This window comes from Engystomops pustulosus, chromosome 4, assembly GCF_040894005.1.
Source record: "Engystomops pustulosus chromosome 4, aEngPut4.maternal, whole genome shotgun sequence".
Classification (NCBI taxonomy): domain Eukaryota; kingdom Metazoa; phylum Chordata; class Amphibia; order Anura; family Leptodactylidae; genus Engystomops; species Engystomops pustulosus.
This window is the reverse complement of record NC_092414.1, coordinates 136,909,143-136,931,305: the sequence shown is the minus strand read 5'-3', so window position 1 is coordinate 136,931,305 and position 22,163 is coordinate 136,909,143. Positions and strand designations below refer to the sequence as shown.

General features: G+C 41.5%; 2 protein-coding genes across 2 annotated transcripts in view; one reads left to right on the top strand and one right to left on the bottom strand.

Annotated features, from left to right (window-relative positions):
- Positions 1-6,221, top strand: part of DENND6B (DENN domain containing 6B) — a 30,823-nt gene extending 24,602 nt beyond the window's left edge. The window contains exon 20 of the mRNA XM_072147586.1: positions 5,506-6,221. Coding sequence (XP_072003687.1) covers positions 5,506-5,628 — 123 coding nt within the window. The 3' untranslated portion in view covers positions 5,629-6,221. The remainder of the gene's footprint in view (positions 1-5,505) is intronic.
- A 6,181-nt stretch (positions 6,222-12,402) lies between these two features.
- Positions 12,403-18,650, bottom strand: GCC1 (GRIP and coiled-coil domain containing 1). The gene is made up of 4 exons (XM_072147583.1): positions 18,494-18,650; positions 17,135-17,629; positions 15,420-15,942; positions 12,403-14,350 (listed from the first exon to the last, which is right to left on the bottom strand). Exons 2-4 carry the CDS (start codon positions 17,605-17,607, stop codon positions 13,238-13,240), a joined length of 2,109 nt encoding a protein of 702 aa, XP_072003684.1. The 5' UTR covers positions 17,608-17,629; positions 18,494-18,650; the 3' UTR covers positions 12,403-13,237.
- Positions 18,651-22,163: the final 3,513 nt, after the last annotated feature.

The following is a 22,163-nucleotide window of genomic DNA, read 5'->3' as shown; positions in this document are numbered from 1 at the left end:
AGCCTGTGTGTGTTTATAGGAGAGATACAACAGCTCCAGGCAGCCATGTTATAGCAGAACATGTCAGGTACGTGTGTAGCTGATGTCTGTGTCTCTGTGTATTAGGAGGGAGAGCATGTCAGCAGATAAAGCACAGCCACTAGCAATGCTTTACTGTACATTACACACAGACATGAGCAGGGGGAGGGGTAACGAGGGTAACATCACTGCCTCTCACCATGTGACCAGCCTCATTTACATAATAAAGAATAGATGATTTTATAATGATTAATGTATAAATTGACTAGATAAAGGCTGAGATGGGATCCTTGTCAGCTGTTCCAACAGGAAGTAGTGACATGACAAGTGACACAGACATGATGACAGGTGTCCTTTAAATGGGTTGTCCAACATCAGAAAACTAGTACCACACTTAACCAGTGGAGTGGCAAAACAGTTCAGCCCCATTTACTTCAGTTAAACTGAGCTGCAATGCTGAAAGCATCCAAGGGAGAAGTTTTGTATTTTTTGGAAGAAAGGCACAAAACACCCAGGGTGTATTTATGACCATGTCCAAAAGTAAATCCATATTTGTATGCAATGGCAAGTTATCATAGAACAGCTTTTATTTCCTTCTCTGTCAAATAAATGCTGTGCTATGATTACTTGTTCTTTAGGCTGTGTTCACACAATGTACTTAGATTGTGTTTTGAAGCGCATTGGATAAAAACAATTGTTCTACCTTTTAAAGTGAAAACACTTATGCGTTCAGGGAGGGGTTTCTCACAATGCTCTTGAAATGCACTTCAAAACGTACTACAAGTGCATTGTATGAACACAGCCTTAGACAGTGTCATTAAGTACACCTGTTTGAGACAATTCTGTACTTTACAACTGGTCAATTTGCACTTTGTAATCTTAAATTCAGACAAAAGACTTTGGGGGAGATCATTAGGCAGTCGTCTATGTGTTAGACTGGCAGGTTTCCAACTGTCGGATTTTTAGTGCACTGTATGTGCAGTGTTAAATGCCTTCTGATGTGACAGTTGTGTGTGCCCTATGTGAATAGACTGCACCAGTAGCATCTGCTCAATTTCTGCCTTTTTGCTATGTTTTTGCACAGGAATTTCTCATATACCTCAAACATAAAATTGAGCAGTAGTAGCAATGGACCCACATACACTACTGCCTATGATGTGTAGTTTTGGTGATTAAATTTGCGTTCTTTTGAAAATTCTCAGTTGATAAATGTGGTGTTGCACACTCTGTGGTGTGTTTTTTCCACCATTGCGTGACTTTAGAGTTGTGTTTTTCTCACTAAAAAAACACCTCCTAAGAGTCTAATGGTTTTTGGCCATAGGAACCATGCCTTTGCCTTGTGCTAGCCTTTTAGGGGGCGCAGTCACATGGTGCGTTTTCAATGCATTTTGAAACGCATTGCAACAACTGAGATGAAGTGATTTGCCTAATTAGATTACTATTAACATTTGCGCTTACAAAACGTAGTGTAAACATGGCGTTAACACATGCGTTAGCAGAGCGTTCACAAAACTCAAACTTAAATGCATTGTTAACGCATGTGTTAACATTGTGTTTACGCTGCATTTTGTAAATGCTAATGTTAACAGTAATGTAATAAGGCGAATCACCTCATCTCAGCTGTTGTAATGCGTTTCAAAATGCATTGAAAACGCACCATGTGACTGTGCCCCCTAAAAGGCTAGCACAAGGCAAAGGCATGGTTCCTATGGCCAAAAACCATTAGACTCTTAGGAGGTGTTTGACCTTATCTTTCCCTTTCTAAACGGAATCGGCCTAAGGTCCGCGGCATACGTGGCGTTTTGAACCCGTTTTGGGGCCATTTTTAAGCAGTCCGCTAAAAAAACGCATCCGGTTTTACTAATTATCGTAATTAAAATGGGTCAAAAACGAATGAGTTTTCAAATGCATTTTTTAACGGACTGCTCAAAAACAGTCCAAAAACGTGTCCTGCTTTATGGTTTAGATCAGTGGTGGCGAACCTATGGCACTGGTGCCAGAGGCGGCACTCGGAGCCCTCTCTGTGGGCACCCAGGCCATCACCCCAGCATGAAGTTCACCAGACAAGACTCAAAGAATCTTCCTGGAGAATCTTCCTACAATGATAGGCGAATTTGCCCTCCTCCTTTCAACTTCATTGGTATCTTTAAGAAGCTGAACGATTGAAAGTTGTTAACCCCTTCGCCGCGCGCCGGGTCCCGGTGCATGGAGAGGGCTCGCGGGCCGAGCCCTCTCCATAGCCGGTAAGTCTTTGCTGCATATTGCAGCAAAGGCTTACCGGTAACACCCGCGATCGGTGCTAGCACCGATCGCGGGTGCTTTCACCGCGATCGCCGCCGGCAATGCTGCCGGAGGCTTCAAAAAGATGGCGCCACATGGGTGCCGCCATCTTGGCGCGGATCTTCGCTCCCCGATGACGTCACGGGGAGCGGTGATCCGTTGCCATGACAGCATCGGGCCTCACGAAGGCCCGAAGCTGTCTAGTTTTAACCCATTCATTACAATGTGCTATCAGCACATTGTAATGAATGAGGAGTAAAATCCCCATATACTGCCATATTGCAGTATGGCAGTATATGGTAGGATCGATCAGACAACCTAGGGTTAAAGTACCCTAGGGAGTCTGAAAAATAGTTAAAGTAAAAGTAAAAAAAAGTTTAAAAAAAAAAAATTATATTAAAAAAACCTAAAAATTCAAATCACCCCCCTTTCCCTAGAACTGATATTAATATTAATAAACAGTAAAAATCATAAACACATTAGGTATCACCGCGTCCGAAAATGTCCGATCTATCAAAATATAATAACGGTTTTTCACTGCGTTTAACCCCGTAACGGAAAATAGCGTCCAAAGTCAAAAATGACATTTTTTTGCCATTTTGGAAAATATAAAAAAATTAATAAAAAGTGATCAAAAGGTCGCACAGTCCTAACAATGATAGCAATGAAAACGCCATCAAAAGTCGCAAAAAATGACACCACCCACAGCTCTGTACACCAAAGTATGAAAAAGTTATTAGCGCCAGAAGATGGCAAAATCAAAAAAAAAATTTTTGTACAGGAGGTTTTAATTTTTTTAAATGTATGAAAACATTATAAAACCTGTACAAATGTGGTATCCCTGTGATCGTAGCAACCCAAAGAATAAAGTAGACCTGTCATTTGGGGCACACAGTGAAAGCTGTAAAATCCAAGCCCACAAGAAAACGTCGCAAATGTGTTTTTTCACCATTTTCACTGCATTTGGAATTTTTTTCCCGCTTCCCAGTACGCGCCTTGGAATATTAAATACCGTCACTACGAAGTGCAATTTGTTACGCAGAAAATAAGCCATCACAGAGCTCTTTATGTGGAAAAATAAAAAAGTTATAGATTTTTGAAGGTGGGGTGTGAAAAATGGAAGTGAAAAAACTAAAAAAGGCCAAGTCGTTAAGGGGTTAAAGAACAAGGATAAATAAATTACTGCTTAAATTGCTGTGCTGGCACTTTGCAATAAATAAGTGGCTTTTGGTTGAAGTTTGGGCACTGGGGCTCTAAAAGGTTCGCCATCACTGGTTTAAATTAAGATCCTGCTACGAGAGGTAAAAGGTGAAAACCAAGTGGTCATTTGGACAATAGCACTAAACAAATCTTTTCAAGACCACGAAAACATGCCTACTTCGTTACCTAATCTTAAAAATAACATCCACAAATGAAAAACCTTGGGAGAAGATCTTGCTTAACAAATCATGAATCTCCAACAGAAGGAACTAATCAGATTGCGAGACGTATTAATGTGTTTGTCTTTAGACTAGTGCAGAGTAAAATTAGACAGTTCCCTGATGCGCCACATTTATCACTGTGTCTGATGCTGGATGGTTAATCTGATGCAGTATAAGAATTTGGGTCGAATTTGGGGCATCAGAATATTGAATTTTCCGGTGCACAGATTGTATTTTCTGGCCCTACCACGCTCTCTTAAAACTGAGGCCTTGCTCCTTTTTTGAACAAGTCAGAAAACTGGATAAAAATGTTCTAAAACCCTCAATAAATGTGACTGGCAGCATTTCAGGTACAAATTACTCCAGTATTCTGGTGAAGACATTATGCTATTTATCTCTGCCCTAATACATATGCTTAGAAGTTGTCATGGGTTATTACTAATTGTCCCACATGTATGACTGTATAATATAGTGATAAAGAAGGAATACACTATGCTCCATGTATTAAACAACGAGGGTGATGTAAAAAATGGGGAGGTGTTGGACTACTACCAAGATCAGTATTGCTTGGTAGCGGTAATGTACCTGTTGTCCACTTTTGGAGGTTACCTTTTGTTAGCTGCTGCAGACACTGGTATACAGGAAAAGTTTCCTGATCAGAAGTGTCAAGATAGAATCTGGGTAACCAGATTGTGTATTATAAATAGCAGCGCGATACCCCATGTTGACAGAATAAGTGCATGTTTTTAGTAAATTTCTCAACAAAATATTTATTTTACAAATGCCCACGTAACATATGTATTGGGACAAAGAAAATATGGACTGCGCGTTTCGTTAGCAATTGCGATTGCTTGTGCTGTTACCGACCCAGATAGAGCTGCATTAAAGGTTTTGTGACCGCCCACCTCAGCTGTTCGCGTACTCCATCCTGGGAATTAGAGGATTTCAATCTTCCCCTCCGATCTCTAACATCATTCCTCCTGACGTAATGCCAGTAAGTTGGCTCAGGCTATTAACATCGCCCCGGCTGACCTTTGGTCAAAAAGTCTACACGCTCAGACACAAACAAAACAACTCGGACCTGAAGAAGGGGAAATTCTCCCTGAAACACGTAGTCCATATATTCTATGTCCCAATATATATGTTACAAATATTTTGTTGAGAAATTTACTAAAAACATACACTTTTTTTGTCAACATTGTGTATTATAAATAGCAGCGCGATACCTCATCTGGTATAATATACTGACTATAATGCAGAATGCTGAAAAAGATCCAATTTGACAAACTACATCTACATGATGACCTTAGGTTGTAGTCACCGGTGGCGTATGAATTGTCTTTGCAATGCAAATGCCCAGAGGTGGGGCTCAACCTCATTGTATATGCATTTCCATTGAAACTCATGCAATGAGTAGTCAGCACCCGGTATTATGCATTTAAACAACGTAAAACACTGGGTGCTGGTTACCGATCGCATGCGTTTCAATGGAAAGCCATATGCGGTCCAGCCGACACCTGCTTCCGGGGTGCTTGCGCATGACCACGCCTTAATGCTGTCTTTGATGTGGGTTTTAAATGCTCCTAACCAAACACATTCATTTTTACAAAAACCACACTTTTCTGTGTTTTTGCCATGTTAACAACACAAAAAAAAACGTTCTGCTTACCAAACCCAAAAGCATTTTGTAATAAAAAAAAATGCAGTCAAGTTTGCTATATTATTCCCTTTAACACTGTGCATGATAGGCAAAGAGCTTTCAAGTAATTGAGACTTCTGTTTCCAGGTTCGGGCTCACAGACAACACCTTCCTGTCAGCCCTGCTTCACTGAACAGACTGAAACTTCACATTGATGAAGTTATTGGCTCTCTTCCTGAAGATCTGCAGAGCATTTTGCATCCTCACTGAAAGTATTGCATTGCATCTCATCCCATTATTGCAATCCTCAGTATCTACCATTTATTATCACTGCAATATGATTGTAAAGTACATATTTATTTTCAATGGCTATTATATGGCATCTCCTTTTAGATACATCTGCACAGTATACAATTATGAGAGCAACAGTTTAAAAGTATTTGGAAAAGCACACAACATATTTCTCCAACTTAGAAAAACCTAGATGACAAGCACAACAGAACACCTGCTTAAAGGGAACCTGTCACCGGGGAGCTCATTTTCACTAAAGACAGAAGCCCTTTACAGCTGCAGTACAAATCTGCCGTTCTGCTTTCTCTAAGCATTTGCATTACTATGTAAGTGTGTTATAACTTACATAGCACCCTGACACCCTTTGTGTAGTCCCAAGGGTTGGCTTTGGTTTGCATGCATTTTAAAAAACAACAACATGTGACTTGTCTGTGCTGCCTATTCCTAAGTAGTGTTGTGTCGTTCGCAAATAAGCTGGCTCTAAGAGCTTTTACACAAAGACCAGAGCCAGCTCCCCTCAGTGAGCCATTGTCTTATTTAAAGGAAACCTACCATTTCAAATGGTCGGTGTAAGCTGTAAACACCGAGCACCAGCTCAGGGTGAGCTGGTGCCGGTGCTTAGTTTCGTTAGTGTTATAAACCGCAGTATCGCGGTTTTAACACTTTTTAAACTTTATAGTAGAAGCTGCTTCGGCGCTGCGCGCGACCGTGCGCGCGCAACGCCTGCAGCATTTCCTATGTAGGCGCGCGCACGATCGTGCGCACGCAGCGCCGAAGCAGTTTCTGCTATAAAGTTTAAAAAGTGTTAAAACCGCGATACAGTGGTTTATAACACTAACGAAACTAAGCATCGGCACCAGCTCACCCTGAGCTGGTGCTCGGTGTTTACAGCTTACACCGACCATTTGAAATGGTAGGTTTCCTTTAACCCCTTAGTCCCTAACCAGCTCACCACGCCCCATTTAGCCCAATACAATCAGGCTAAAAGTGGTGGACTGCAGCTCCCTATTATAGATGTAATAGGGAGCCGTTCAGGAGCCAGAAGAGCCGGCTCTTCTTAGTGACCGGAGCCTAATGAGCCAGTTCACTGAGTCGTAATTCACATCACTACTCCTCAGCTCTTGGCCCCCACCTTTGTGCTCCTGTACAACTCCTCCCTCCTACTTCCTTACCGAGGGAGGGAGGAGCTGTACAGGAGCACAAAGGTGGGGGCCAAGAGCTGAGGATGCATTCCATGTTTTTTGGAATGCATCCAAACCAAAGCCCAACCCCTAGGACTACACAGAGGATTCTGTCAGGGCACAAGGTAAGTTATAACACACAGTTATATTGTAATGATTGTAATGCAAGTGCTTAGAGAAGACAGAAAATCTGATTTAGGAAGCTAAGCATGGTCGGGCCTAGTTAGTACTTGGATGGGAGATAAGGCAGAAAGACATATTTGCAATGCAGTTGTAATGGGCTTCTGCAACCTGTCTTTAGTGAAAATGAGGTCACTGATGACAGGTTCCCTTTAACTTACATACTGCACTCTTGTAGAACATGCTTCTGCTGATTTTTACATGAAAGGAACACACATTCTGTAAAAACCATAACATCATAATGGAGATCAATGCCATCAAGGGTTTTTGGATTCTAAAAGACTCTGTACCACCAATACCAGCCGACACAGAAGAGATAGTGATAGCGTTTGGTTTGCAAGTTTTGATTCCAAGAGGCAACGAATTATGCTCACATTTGTGTATAGTATTTTGCTGCTATGTATTTCATAGTATTGCTTTACTTAAGCATGTTTTAATTTTGTACTGTATGTTCTTTATAGATGTTTGTATTTCTTTACATATGCACATTCATTACACTGCATTATGGGTTTCTGTGTATGCAGCATGCCCAATGTCTACTCTATGAATGTGTTAAACAAACATGGGGGATTAAAATGACAGAGAAAATCTTACAGAATGGTCTGTTGTGGCAGAAAACCCCATACATGAATAGGTTTATTCAAGTGCATTAGAAACACCACCAAATTTTTATGTATAGAACAGAAATGTAGGTTATGTGCACAGTAATTTTTTCTTATCCTGCAGAACACTTATAAATTATGATTTATTTATACCTGCATTAGCAGCTTTCAGATAATAAAATGTTCATAATATCTCTAAAGAGAATGTATAAACAAAATTCTTATTTCGGAAAATGAAATTTTTATAAAAGATTTGGAGATTTTTTTTTTCAGTTACTTGAAATATTGCAGTTTTCACACTGGCCACTGAAGCACGCATTGTAAACCCCATGCACATGGACACGCTGGGTCCCTAGGCTGACACTTCCTGTGTTATGGAGCTCACTTGTAAGCTTTGCTGGGTAAACTAGGATTAAATAAAAAGAGTAATTCCATTATCAACAGAGCTAGAAATGTATTGTCTGAATTTTTAAGATGTGTACATGCTTCTTGTTGTTGGTTCTATTTCTGAAACCTCCTCCAAGTACACTAAAAATAAATCGCTCCAACATAAAATATAGTTCACCTAAAAGGAAATCTGCCACATATTCTCCACTTTATCAACCATTCACACTGCTAGGCAGCTCCCAACAGTGCAAATATGGGGAAATATTTCTTATGAACTACAGTATTTTATCTATAAAATTTACTTTCATCTGTATGAAAGTGAGGCACAAGGGGTGTTACCAGGGGCTCTGGCTTTTAAACCCCCACCTGAAGCCCTTGTGACCGCATCCCTGCTCTGCTTTTCCCTCCACCCACCGTCTGCTGTATTCTCATGCAAGATGTACAGCATCCTGCACCCTCTGTGCTTTTGGGAGCTGTTGCACCTCATTTATATATAGACAAAACGTAAAGTGGCAGAATAGCTGATGGAAAAAAAAAAGGTCTGAAATCCATAAAGGCAAACATGATTTTGAGAACAACGGGGCCTTGAAGGGAACCTGTCATCAGAAATTGGCCTCATAAACCACTAGCAGCTGAGCAGCTTCTAGATGATGTTTCTTTTATGGCCTAGTGTGGTGGCACCATATTAAAAAAAAAAAAAAAAAAAAAACGGCTTTGACGTGAGATGTAAATTGGTTTAAAGAAGTCAAGGAGTCGGAGATTTTAACACTGCCTTAAAATTCCGCCTTACTGTAATTTCTCCTGAAGTCTGGCGAATTATGTCAATCACATGGGAGGAGGTGTTCAGAGGCAGGGAGAGCTTGACTTAAATGTTAAACTCTCCATCTCCCTGACTTTATACATTAAACTTCAAAGTTGATTTTCTGGATGATGCCACCAAGCATCACCAAGATACATGATATAGAAGCTGTTCAACTGCTTGACAACATACTGGTAGTGGTTTATTAGGCCAATTTCTGATGACAGGTTCCCTTTAAAAGGTAAATGCACTAGAACAGTCATTTGACATATTTTCTAGGGTTTAGTAAAGAAACTTAAAATAAATACCACTTAAAATTGTAATGTTCTAGTTCTACCGTGTGCTTTGTAGTTCTATATATTCCATTATATGCATGATTTGAAACATGTAGTTCGGGTCTTTTAAAATAAAAAAAAAATCTTTAAAATAAAATTACAGTGGCCTGTATACCATTCACTACCGGACCTCCATAACAACATTCTGGTCTAGCAATAAAATAGTTATTTGGATTCTTCAGTCATCTTTGCTTGCAAATGTCTCATGCTTTGAGGAACAACCCTGCAAGGTTCAAAATGTGTAATCAAATAAAATTTACATGAAATACTACTAAAGATTATACCATTATGGTAAGAATGAAGCATTCTTTGGGATGCTTTCTTGTGCTGCATCCACAATGGCGTGTTTAACCCATTCACAACATATGACTATATACGTCCTAGCACATATATACATGTCAAAACAATGTTCCACTTTAAACATTCTTGTCTCTTAAACCATGGCAACTACAAACACAATGTTGTCCTATTAAATAGAAGAATCTCCTGTTTAATATGGAGGCCATGGACCCTACCCCCAGATATTTGCCACTGGTGGGTGTTAGAGACAGGTGTCGGCTGTAATAAACAGCTGACACCCGCAGCTTTTGGCAGCAAGGGCTAAAAGCGGAACGTAGTAGTAGTAGTAGTAGTATGTCACGATGCAGCAAGTCCCTCCCTACTATATAAATTTGGCATCACTGTGATCGTACCGACCCAAAGAATAAAAGTGAGTTGTTATTTGGACTGCACAGGATTTAAAAAAAAAAAATACAAAACAAAGGCCTGTAGTAATATGGTGCACGTGTGTTTTTTGTGAATGCTATCACATTTGGAATTTTTTTCCAGCTTCCCTCTACAATGAACAAAGTAAAAAATGATGCCACTAGAAAATACAAATTGCCCCGCAGATAACAAGCCCTTATATCTCTGTAAATGGAAAATACTAAAAGATAAGCACCTGTGCAAAAAAACACACAAAAAAAAGTCACATCCCTTTCCCTTAAATGGACATAAAAAAACACTATCAAACATGCTAGGTATTGCATACTTCCAATATGTCCAATCTATCAAAATATAATAATAGTTATTCCCGGCACTTTTTCGCCCTTTTGCAACATACACAAAATAAACACCAAAGTATGAAAAAGGGACCACCATGACTCAGGTTGCTCCTTTGCCCTGTAGGAACAGGAAGTCGAGAGTTTAAATTTCCCTCCCTAGCAACCCCTCACCAGTGCCTACCAAATAACACCAGGAAAGGTTAAATAAATTTCACACCACCATATTAACACCAGGAAGTAGAGGAGGGAATAATCATGGGCGTCGAAAAAGATGCTCAAAGCTGATGTTTGCACTTTCAATGTATGGGGTCTTCGTCCCTTGGAGAAACCCTCTTGAAGAAAATCCAGTATCTGCATAAAATTCAGTTTCTTCTGATCAGGCCCCCTATCATGCCACCAGCTTTAGAATATCTTAAAGAATTTTACATAAATTACTTTGTTACTCCCTTCCAACTGGCCACTAGAGTTTCAATCACTTTGTCCCAAAAGCCCTTACTTTTTAGAATGTTCCTTTTAGGATCCATGCTGTAACTTCAGGTTGGCAATGTCTGGATGATGGAGTGGCCCCTGAGATAGAAGATAGTGCCTCACAGGTAGCAATATAGGTTTTTTTTTCGAAAAAGAGCATCAGAGGCAAGAGGTTAAAGATTAATCTGAAAATTCAGGCACCAATGACCCGTCGTCATGAAGGGGTTTAATGGCCCCTTTAAGAATTTTAACAAAACAAAATTACCAGCATTCATGTAAGGTATGTGACATCGATTATAGCATTCTCTCATCCAAAACTCACCTTTTTCCCAGTTAATAAAAGTAACAAACTCCAAAGGCATGAGCTGAGGAGAGTTCCTTATGGAACTCCCCTTTTAGAGACTGGAGGGGTAGCATTGCTTCAGAGACCCATATCTTGGGCTATATTGCACCTTATATCAAAGATCAGAATCTCATCTTCAAATCAGCATTTTTATTCTGTGATCTACAGTACCAGAGATACTCCTGGGTAAAGTAATAGTGGAAATTGGAAACGTTTCTGCAGCTCGCATTTTCAACTTTGTCCGAATGCACCTCTTGTGTTTGGCTCATAGAACCACAAGATGACATGTGACCAGATATTTGAAAGAAAAGATTGTCATTGTTAACAATATGATACAAAGGTTATAGATACTTCTCTCGTGGGAGGTGATTTAATAATAATTTATATAGCGCCTACAGATTACACAGCGCTGTACAAAGCTTGCTACATTGGTCCCTGTCCCCATGGGGCTCACAATCTAATCAAACTTCCAGTATATCGTTGGCTTGTGTGAGGAAACCGGAGGACTTGGAGGAAATCCACGGAAACACGGAGAGAACATATAAACTCAGCGCTGCAAGGAAGTAGTGCTACCCACTCAGCCACCGTGCTGCCCTGATTTATTTTATTATATAGGTAAACTAAAGAGGGAATTTTAGAAAAGATATTTTATATGAGCGTACTGTTCGTTTAGTGGGGTAAAAGCTGGTGCCGTTGTACCGTTAACAATGTTTATGAGTTTTTGGGGCAATTTGCCTGTAAAAGGTTTGCAGTGTACATGAATGCAGACAACCACTGTAATTTGCCTATGGGATAAAACACTTGTCAGCAATCTATCTACAAATCTTGCCTATATAGAAGCAGAGATAAATGTACAGCATAGCCGGCTGATTAAAATCATGTCTTTATTATATTTACAGAAAATGCTGACAAATCCATAATTTGTTAGATTTAAGTTTTACCTGACTAGCAGAAAAATCACGATTTTTTACAAATGTAAATGTAATTTTAATTTATCGTATATACCCGAGTATGAGTCGAGTTTTTCAGCACAGAAAATGTGCTGAAAAACTCAAACTCGGCTTATACTGGAGTCAAGGAAAAAAAAAAAAAAAAAGTCAACTCACCTTTCCGACGTCCCCCCCCCCCCCCCCCCAGGATCACATGGACCTGCTGCTGTCAGACGGAAGAGAAGACCTGCGGAGGAGGGGGGAGGCGTTGTTTTGACTTTTTTTTTTAGGAATTGGGCAAACAGGGCCAGCAGCTGGGGCAGGGGCCCGGCCATCAGCTGGAGCAGTTTTTTGTGGCAAAATTTGGGGCCTCGGCTTATATTTTTGGGATGGCTTTTATATATTATGCTGTGCATAATTAGCAGCCCAGAGAGCTGGACATCTCCATGCTGCTAATTATAAGGTTCTTTTCTAGATGACCCCAGCAGAGGACAGCGCCCGCATAAACATCAAGAGGAGTGGAGTTGGGCATTTTTTTTTTTTTTTTACTTTTCTAAATGGTAGCTTTCCTTTAACATCCGTTTCTCCTCTTTAGGTCTAACAAGCCATTTTAGATGGGGAAAACTTTCTCTATCCCAGTAGACAATGTAGCAAAGATTTAATTTGTTCCCCGCTCACACACTGGATTAGCTAAAACAATGCATTGAAAGGCCCCTTTCACACAATTTTAATGGTCTCCATAGACGCTTATGGTACAGCGAGTTCACGTGTGTTATTATATTGCACCGTCCACAGGAAAAAAGATAAAGCATGCTTTATCTTTACCCACATGTACTGACGGGCTTCATGGCTCCCTATGGAAAAGGAGAGAGGGGAACAGCATTCACTCCTCATTGGGCTATTCCTGTGAGAGTCCTAAGGGTACAATTACTTGAATTTTCAGACTATCATCTGCAGATTTTGACTGAAATGTCCTATACTTCCCCCAGAATCTAGAGAATGTTTTTTTTTTCTTGCAAGCTGTCAATGCCGTTTCCAAACAAAAGCGTGACCGATAAATTTTTACCGATGGTTTACAATACTGAAGATAGTTATTTCTTTACATTATTAACAGAATATTAAAACAAATAAACCTTACACAGGAGGATGCAAATTTTACAAGTTACATATGACATGGCGTCCCTAAAACCCAGCAAGGTCAGCATATATTAATGGTCCCAAAATATAAAATACTACATAGTTCAGAAAATGTCAAAAATCACTTGGTAAAAGTGCTGTCATATATAATAATGTTTTAATACCCTGGTTTAGTGATGTTACATCACCTCTTAGCACCTGCCCACCACCGACTGCCATCCTGTGCTCTGAGTGCAGCTTTTTTCTCTTCTGGGGAGAAATGAAGCACAGTCAGAAGTGCACTTAATGTATGTTGTCTACCCAGGGGATCTGAAAGTGTCAAGAATCCCAACAAAACATTTTTCAAATATTCCAAGTTTGCACCCTCCCTGCTTTTGTCTCGCATTGCCTTTTCAACCTGCTCATGTAAAGTATGAGTCTCCTCATTTTTCTCTGCTAACCGTTCTTGCATGCTTTGCAATTCTGCCTCAAGTTCATGTTTTTTGCGACGAAGGTTCCCAATCTCTGCTTCTTTATGAGACAGTTGATCTACATATACAAGAAAAGCAGATGAATTGTTTGTAGGAAGTTCTAAGCCATTCTCTAAGGGGTCTGGTGAAGGTGGACATATGCTAAGTGGAATCTTGCTTTCTCTCAACCTTTCAAGTTCTTGTTCTTTCTCATTTAGCACAGCCAAAACACGTTCTCTGTGTTGTCTCAACTCTTCCTCCATTCTAGCTATATTCTCCCGACTTTCTTTCCGCACTTGTTCAAGCTCCTGTCGGTGAGTCTGAGCTAACAGTACAAGTTCCTTGCGTGCAGCCTCCATTTCTGCTTTGTATTTACTCTCTGCTTCTTCAGAAGACAATCTTAGGGTGAGGTACTTTTCTTTCAAATCTGCCAATTTCTGCTTGCCAGCTTCCAGCTCTCCTTCACGGGCCCCTTTGGTTCTTAGTACTCCTTGAGCTCGGGCTTTGTAACGCTCAAATTCTTCTTTTACCTGCTGGAGCTCTTGTTGGTAAAATATAGCTGATCCACGCTGCTCAGAACTCTCCTCATTGTCCTCACCCACTGAAGATTTCATGACAAGGGTTTCAGATGGAGGATGTATTGAAGTGGCCATAGCAATTGTTTTGTTCTCAGTTTCTAGCTGAAGGAGGCGCTCTCGTAGTTTACGAATAGTAACTTGGTCCCTTTGTTTGGATGTCTCTGCTGCTCCCAAAAGCTCGGACAACTCAGATACTTGAGACTCAAGGGAGCGTATCCTTTCCTCCTCTTGCAGAAACCTCTCTTGACTGTGATGATCTTCCTCCAGCCTCTGAAACAAAGTGCAGAAGTTCATGTTATCACATATAGGTGTCCTATAAAAGCAATAACACATTTTCTCTTTCATAAACACAAGAAGGTGGTCAACTGTGTCTCTACTCTATCAAATGTAGCATATTAAGCAAAATACTCATCAAAACATAAGGAAAGCATGGTACCAATACATGGAAGAAAGCAGCCATGTTTTATCCTATACATCAATTTAACATACCCCTCACACCAGTAATATCTGCTGGTAAAGGGTTAAAAGTCCTCCCTATATGACCTAAAACTATCTGCCACCGAGGCTCTGTACCTTATGCAAATGAGTATAAAAAGTCATATTCTGACTAGAACAGCCATGTATTCTTCAGGTGGCCAGTGAACATTGACTCCCTATTTTGATTTACAGCTCTGGCTCTCTTCAAAACTCTGCCTGAGCAGACAGGAAGCCCTCTCCTTGTCCGTACCAGAATGCTGTCCCTCTCACTGAATGGTGTATTTAGCAATCAGTACTTTGTGGAAAACCGCAGATCTTCTCATCAATTCAGGCATGCCATGCAATGATTAGAATAATCTTATTGTGTCCAGTTACTATTGGAAGATTTCTATTTTAAAGGTTTATCATTTGTATTTTTAAAAGCTGAAATTTTAGGCTATATCCATTTTATTATATTTCTGATAATCTCAATCACTGAAATAACTGTTCATAGAGAAGCTCCAAAATTATGTGAAAGTCAAATACCTAAAGGATACCTAAAAAAAAAAAAAAGTGTTAGCGCCCAGGCACAGGCGCCGTAGCCAATCACTGACTGTAATAGTGACTGGTAGAATCAATGACAATCCCCTATGTTGAGAGGTCATTGCTGAACCAGAAAAAGTTCAGAGTGCTGGGAAAATCGTGTAGCATTAAAAACAGAATAGTGGGTGCTTAGGTCAGTATGACTATTTTTATGATTATCATTTTCCTGGAGAAGCAGTCAACTTTCTGATATACTTTGTGATCCAATCGTTCCCAAGGCAACGTCTCATTTTTTCCCTCTGAAACCCATCTGTGGACACTACTGATCCAAAGAACATACCTTACGTCTCTCATCTTGTAGCTGACCTTCCAGATCTTTCTTCACTGCACAAAGCTCTTCCTGTAGCTTCTGAACCATTGGATCAGGCTCTGATCTTTGTCTTCTGGCCTCAAGAAGTTCCTTTTTCAGCTCTTCAATTTCTTTACGGAACTTTTTGGAATGTTCTTCTGCTGCCTCAACTCGAACTACAAGTTCAGATCTACCTGCAAGTTCTTGTCTTGCTTCCTCCAGACGCAGCTCCACCTCTTGCCTCTGGTCTCTTTCTCCTTGGAGTAAACGCTGTAACTCCTTCAGCATTACTGCATGGTCTGCCTGCTCTTGCGCTCGATCATGTTGCTGATTAATAAGTTTGGCCCTGTTCTCCGCCAGCTGAGCCTGTAGGCCCTCAATCTCCCCACGTAAGATGTTGTGCTCTTCCTCCATTGTTTGTGCCATTTCCTCCATCTCTTGTTTCGCCTTTCTTTTGTCTGCTTGGTACGAAGCTTCCATGCGTGACTTCTCTTGAGTAACAGTGGCCAAAGCACTGAAAATACAAAAAAGTTTGAAGTTATAGATTAACCAAATGTTGTACAAAACATGTTTTTATTTAGTAAAAAGTGAATTTTCATACATGAGATATTGGAATTTCAAAAAAACAAAAGGATAGACATTGACAAAAAAAAAAAAAAAGCTTGCAAATGATCTGTTAATAACAAGCAAACATCTTTTTTGTCTTTTAAGATAACACAAAGAACTTCAAACACTTTCTTGTAGGTTGAGGATGCTAAACAACAGACCTAATTAGAGGAAAGGCTTCAGAAGACACGTTTGTCCCTGCATAAAAATTATGAAATTCCCAAAAGTCCTTCAGTGGAGGATTGCAGAACTCTGAGCTATTCTACAGCACCTACAGCTGTCACTAGCGGAAAAATGAGGAGGATTGCTTGTACTTGTAGCCATAATTTTTTGTAAAAGCTCACATGGGTATGTTTCAACTCCTTTCAACTTAACACAACTAGATCTGTCACATGTTTGCATGCACAAAACTGGCAACACACTGCGGGACATTTACATAAAGTGTTGGTGTCTGCATTGGCTTTGTTACCGACCTGCTCTCGGTAAGAAGATACACATTTAATATTGTGGAGCTGTGCAGATACTTTCTGGCGCCGAGACCATTTTCTGTCCCTGGGACCAAAATCTGTCCCGAGAACCAGAAATGTGTCCAACAGTCAGAGAACAGGCAACAGTGCAATAGCACTGTTTTGTGTCCCTGCTAGACCAAATTTCTTTTGGTCTACTTTACGCCAGTTTACAGCGTCCAAAAATGACTGTGACACATATTAACTGTGTCTGAGTTTCCACTCCGTCAAAGCCACGCCCCTTTTCAGAGAAGAGTCGGAGCAGGAGGAAAAAGTTATTTTTTCTGTCCCCGCCAGCTAATAAATAGGTAGGAGAGCAGAAGATGCGGTGAAAGCGCCACAAAACTGGCGGAAACACCATAGTAAATGTCCCCCACTCTCTTTTAGAAAAGTATAAATATTTATGAAAGTCAGTCAGGCTACCAAAATAATTTGTTTCATGCAGCAATGTTGCCACTTTGCAACAAATACATTTAAATCCGTTTTCAAAGGTGTACAAAATAGGGTTCTGAAAATAACACAAGTATCACTAATGAATGCAATATAAAGCAAATGGGGACTACTTAAATAATTTACTTGGAATGGGAAAGTCACCTGGTTAACGTGGCAAGCTGGTTTTTTAGCTGCACTATCCTTCTGTCTGTATCTGCTGTAGTAGAAGGACCACCATCTCCGCTGGCTGTACTGACCCCACTTTCAGAACCGCTTGCCTCCTCTAAACCACTGATGTGCTGGGCAAGCTCTGGTCTTTCATCTTCACTGGTTTCTCCACCTCTGGCACTGGGTATGCTTCCCGCTGTATCTACACTGTCTTCACTGTGTATGGAATGCTGGTCATCAAGTGGCTCCTCAACATCTGTAGATAGCGTTCCTGGCTCCTGTGTAGTGGACAGCACATGAAGACTGGCCTCTAAAGCCTCTTTTTCTTTTAAGAGACTCTTGTATGCTCGCACAACATCTTTTAAACGAGTCTGATATTGAAGTAGCTGCTTCCTCTGCGTCTCCACCAACTCTTGAAGTTCTTTCTTGCTAGGGCCTCCTCCAAAATTCATACCCAGCTTCTCCATGGTAACAAGTCAGTTGCTCACCCTGCAGAAAATTAACAAAGAAATTCAAAGTAGAACCCAAGTCAAACAAGCCATTTGCAGTGTAAGACTTGAACACTGTTTTTTCAGTTTTTATAACTTTCCTAGTGGATCTGAACCTGCTTCATTAGTGTCCCATATAAATACAGCAATGTTCTATTTTATTCTATGGGACTGTCAGCAGTTCTGACCACACACTCTAAACTTCAAACATCACCATCACAAAAAGAAAACAAGATGATGGGGTACATTTACTATGAATGTGGGAAACTGCACTAAAAGTGCTCTGCTGTGTATAATGCTGGGTTTGACAGATAGATTCATGATTTCTGTCGAGAGAGTTCACCAAGTTTTTGTGGTGTATCTTTAACATAGGGCGTGCAACAGACTTTGCATGTTAAATCCGGCGCACGGTCCAAATGAGCAGCATTTGTATGGTGGCTAGTGCAGCTGCGCCACAAAAAGGTCTTGTGTTACACATTAGTGGTTCGAAAACTTCGTAAATACCTGTGCAAGCAGCTTACATCTAGAAGTGCCTAAACTTAAATGTGCTCCAATGTGCAAATATTTACCACTATATTAGTTACAAGCAAATTATATTTATTCACTTATTAGGTGAATATCTCTGCATTGTTATTGCATGAATATTGCTATATGGTTCAATCTACAAAGAGAACAAAACTGTACCCAGATTAGATACATCTATAGATATGACATCAGAGCTGTCACTGTAAACCTCGGGGTGTATAGAACTTCATCAATTGCCATTATATGCACCCGTGCATGACGTCCAGAAACCAATACTACTTGTCAGTCCTTCCTATCCGGAACAGACACCATGCTATATAGAAGCAGTACTAATACTTACCTCCCAGGCTTTCCACAAGACGGTAAGCAACCGGGAGGTGCGACTGACGTGTCTGCTCTCCGCAGGTCAACCGTGCATACCCGGATCCATCTCCGGTACAAAACACTTCCGGTTACTTCACCTCGGGGTGTACCAACATGTCAGACATCTCCGGTACAAAACACTTCCGGTTTACTTCACCTCGGGGTGTACCAACATGTCAGACAGCGGACTTCCTGTACTCACACGGATTGGCTGTTAGGCCAGGCAGGAAGTTAGTGACGAGCGCTCGGAATGACAACTTCTGTCCAATTATTACTGGAGCATTGTGAGAGTCTACAACTTTTATAAAAACACATACTTATCAAATTGAACGACTAGTGACAAAAACACGAGCCCACGGTCACTGGACCCCCTTCTCTGCGGGTCATGAAATCACATGCGTGGCATAGGCCTCAACTACATACGCAGCTTTTCTCACTCACCCGTTCATATATTCTTGTATACGAATATGGTACTTGCCTAAAAGACAAAGCAGAAAACATGAATGCATTTTTAATTCCCTGTTTGAAAAAAAAAAAAAGACAGCATTCGTGTGAAATAAGTATTAGGTTAGTTTCACATTAGAATCCGTGTCATTTTTGGCTTGGCTTTTTCCAGGTTTCCAGCTTTGAAAGGTGCAACTTTTTTATATTGTGACTACGCCAGGTATAGAAAACAGCTTAGAGCTGTTTGCGACTTTTTGGTGCATTTTGGTAAGTCACAAATTCAATAAAGACCTGACGACCACATGTAGTAGAAAAGCCAAACAAAAAAAAGTAGGTGCTCAAAGCCAAGCTTAAGATACATGTGCCCCATCAAGAGAAAACATTCCAGAATTCTGGGTCAATTAGTGTCAGATTGTTGGATAAGGCCATAAATAGACAGTAGACGGACACTAAAAACCGATTGTCGGACAACACACAGCGGGGATATTGACAGGACTGCGTAAGTAAATGAGCCCCATTGTCTATAGTCGGTCATCTTTGTAGAGTATGTGGTTGAGTTTTCTTGAGGTTGTTCTTAGATGATGTATTTTTTTTATATTTACATTTATACTGAGTGCTGCTACAACCTTTTTTATATATATATATATGCAACACCCCTGCCGATACAAAGCAGAGGGGTTGTTGCGAATACGTCCCAATATGTAGCTTGCAACCTGTGTGGAGTCTGTTCAACCCCACAGCAGGTCACTACACAACACGGGGAACACTGCAGCGGTAGATCCTGCCTAGTAAGGCAGGAGTTAATTGTTTAATGTGATGTCATTCCATCAGCCAATCACATCTGTTCTAATGTTATATTGTAAGCTGGGATGTCATTGGAGGAGTAACCACCACCTGACCAGGGGGAGTGATAAAACTCCTGGTCAGGAAACTTCTAGAGTTAATCCAGTCAGAGCAGACTGACAAGACAGTCAGTCAAGAGGTTAGTCTGACAGGAGTCAGTCAGAGGAAGACTGACAAGAGTCAGTCAGACAGACTAGTTCAGTTGGTCTCTGAGGGAGACCAGTACAGTGCAGCCAGTAAACCAGATCAGACCAGTCTAGTCAGACAGAGGAGAGCCAGACGATTGCCTGAGCATCTCTGAAGAGTTAGTGAGAGAAAAAGGGGTATCATCCTACCTTCAAGGGTGATATCTGAAGTAACCCAGGACAAGCTGAAGCATCCTACTAGGACATAGCTATCTCCCAGCCTGCCCCTGCATCCAAGCTGGTGATCAATCCCTGTGGTTCCCTCTCCAAGTGCATCCCCAGCATTTTCCTATTTGTCAATATTCGTTTGGCTCGTTATCCACTGTTCCTGTTGGTTCCAATAAAGAACTGTAAGTTGCTTTTAGACAATGTCTGCCTCCGTCTGATCCCTGCTACTACGGCTGTCACCATCACGGGCACCCTATCCACTACACAGGGACTCATACTCCAGACCCCAAAGGGTTGCCCCAGGGAGAACCACTATAACAGACTCTCCCTCATTTCTTTCCAACACCACCTTCTGGAGACCTGCCAGGCTGTAGGACAGCCCTCAGGTCCCCATACCAAGCACCGTGACACTAGCGTGCCTAGGCCGCAACCGCCAGCCACTCCGGTATTCCGGGCCCCGGCTGTCTCCAGGCCCCAAAAGAAAAAGTCTAGGCCCCGGTGGGGGATGTTGCAAGTATATATCTATATGTTGCAAGTATATATCTATATATATATATATACTCACCGGCCACTTTATTAGGTACACCATGCTAGTAGCGGGTTGGACCCCCTTTTGCCTTCAGAACTGCCTCAATTCTTCGTGGCATAGATTCAACAAGGTGCTGGAAGCATTCCTCAGAGATTTTGGTCCATATTGACATGATGGCATCACACAGTTGCCGCAGATTTGTCGGCTGCACATCCATGATCCACATCTCAAAAATGCTCTATTGGATTGAGATCTGGTGACTGTGGAGGCCATTTGAGTACAGTGAACTCATTGTCATGTTCAAGAAACCAGTCTGAGATGATTCCAGCTTTATGACATGGCGCATTATCCTGCTGTAAGTAGCCATCAGATGTTGGGTACATTGTGGTCATAAAGGGATGGACATGGTCAGCAACAATACTCAGGTAGGCTGTGCCATTGCAACAATGCTCAATTGGTACCAAGGGGCCCAAAGAGTGCCAAGAAAATATTCCCCACAACATGACACCACCACCACCAGCCTGAACCATTGATACAAGGCAGGATGGATCCATGCTTTCACGTTGTTGACGCCAAATTCTGACCCTACCATCCGAATGTCGCAGCAGAAATCGAAACTCATCAGACCAGGCAACGTTTTTCCAATCTTCTACTGTCCAATTTCGATGAGCTTGTGCAAATTGTAGCCTCAGTTTCCTGTTCCTAGCTGAAAGGAGTGGCACCTGGTGTGGGCTTCTGCTGCTGTAGCCCATCTGCCTCAAAGTTCGACGTACTGTGCGTTCTGAGATGATCTTCTGCCTACCTTGGTTGTAACGGGTGGCGATTTTAGTCACTGTTGCCTTTCCATCAGCTCGAACAAGTCTGCCCATTCTCCTCTGACCTCTGGCATCAACAAGGCATTTCCGCCCACAGAACTGCCGCTCACTGGATGTTTTTTCTTTTTCGGACCATTCTCTGTAAACCCTAGAGATGGTTGTGCGTGAAAATCCCAGTAGATCAGCAGTTTCTGAAATACTCAGACCAGTCCTTCTGGCACCAACAACCATGCCACGTTCAAAGGCACTCAAATCACCTTTCTTCCCCGTACTGATGCTCGGTTTGAACTGCAGGAGATTGTCTTGACCATGTCTACATGCCTAAATGTACTGAATTGCCGCCATGTGATTGGCTGATTAGAGTGTTAACGAGCAGTTGGACAGGTGTACCTAATAAAGTGGCCGGTGAGTAATATATATATATATATATATAGATAAGGGCACATTCACATGGCCGTCTGCGGGGACGTACATGCGGCCGCATGTACGTCCCCATAGACGGCAATAGCGGCGCGCCGCAGATACGGTGCCACACATGTGTGGCACCGATCCGGCCCGCACACCGCAAAAAGAGCACGCTCTATCTTCGGCGGCCGTGCGCCGCTATTCTCTATGGAGGGAGGAGGGGCCGCCTCCTCCTCCTCTCAAGCACACGGTGGTGTG

Coding starts and splice junctions, on each gene's coding strand:
- GCC1 (XM_072147583.1), bottom strand. CDS start 17,607: ATGGAGAAGCTGGGTATGAATTTTGGAGGAGGCCCTAGCAAGAAAGAA. Junction 15,943..17,134: donor CAGCTTGCCACGTTAACCAG/GTGACTTTCCCA, acceptor TTGTATTTTCAG/TGCTTTGGCCACTGTTACTC. Junction 14,351..15,419: donor TACAAGATGAGAGACGTAAG/GTATGTTCTTTG, acceptor ACTTTGTTTCAG/AGGCTGGAGGAAGATCATCA.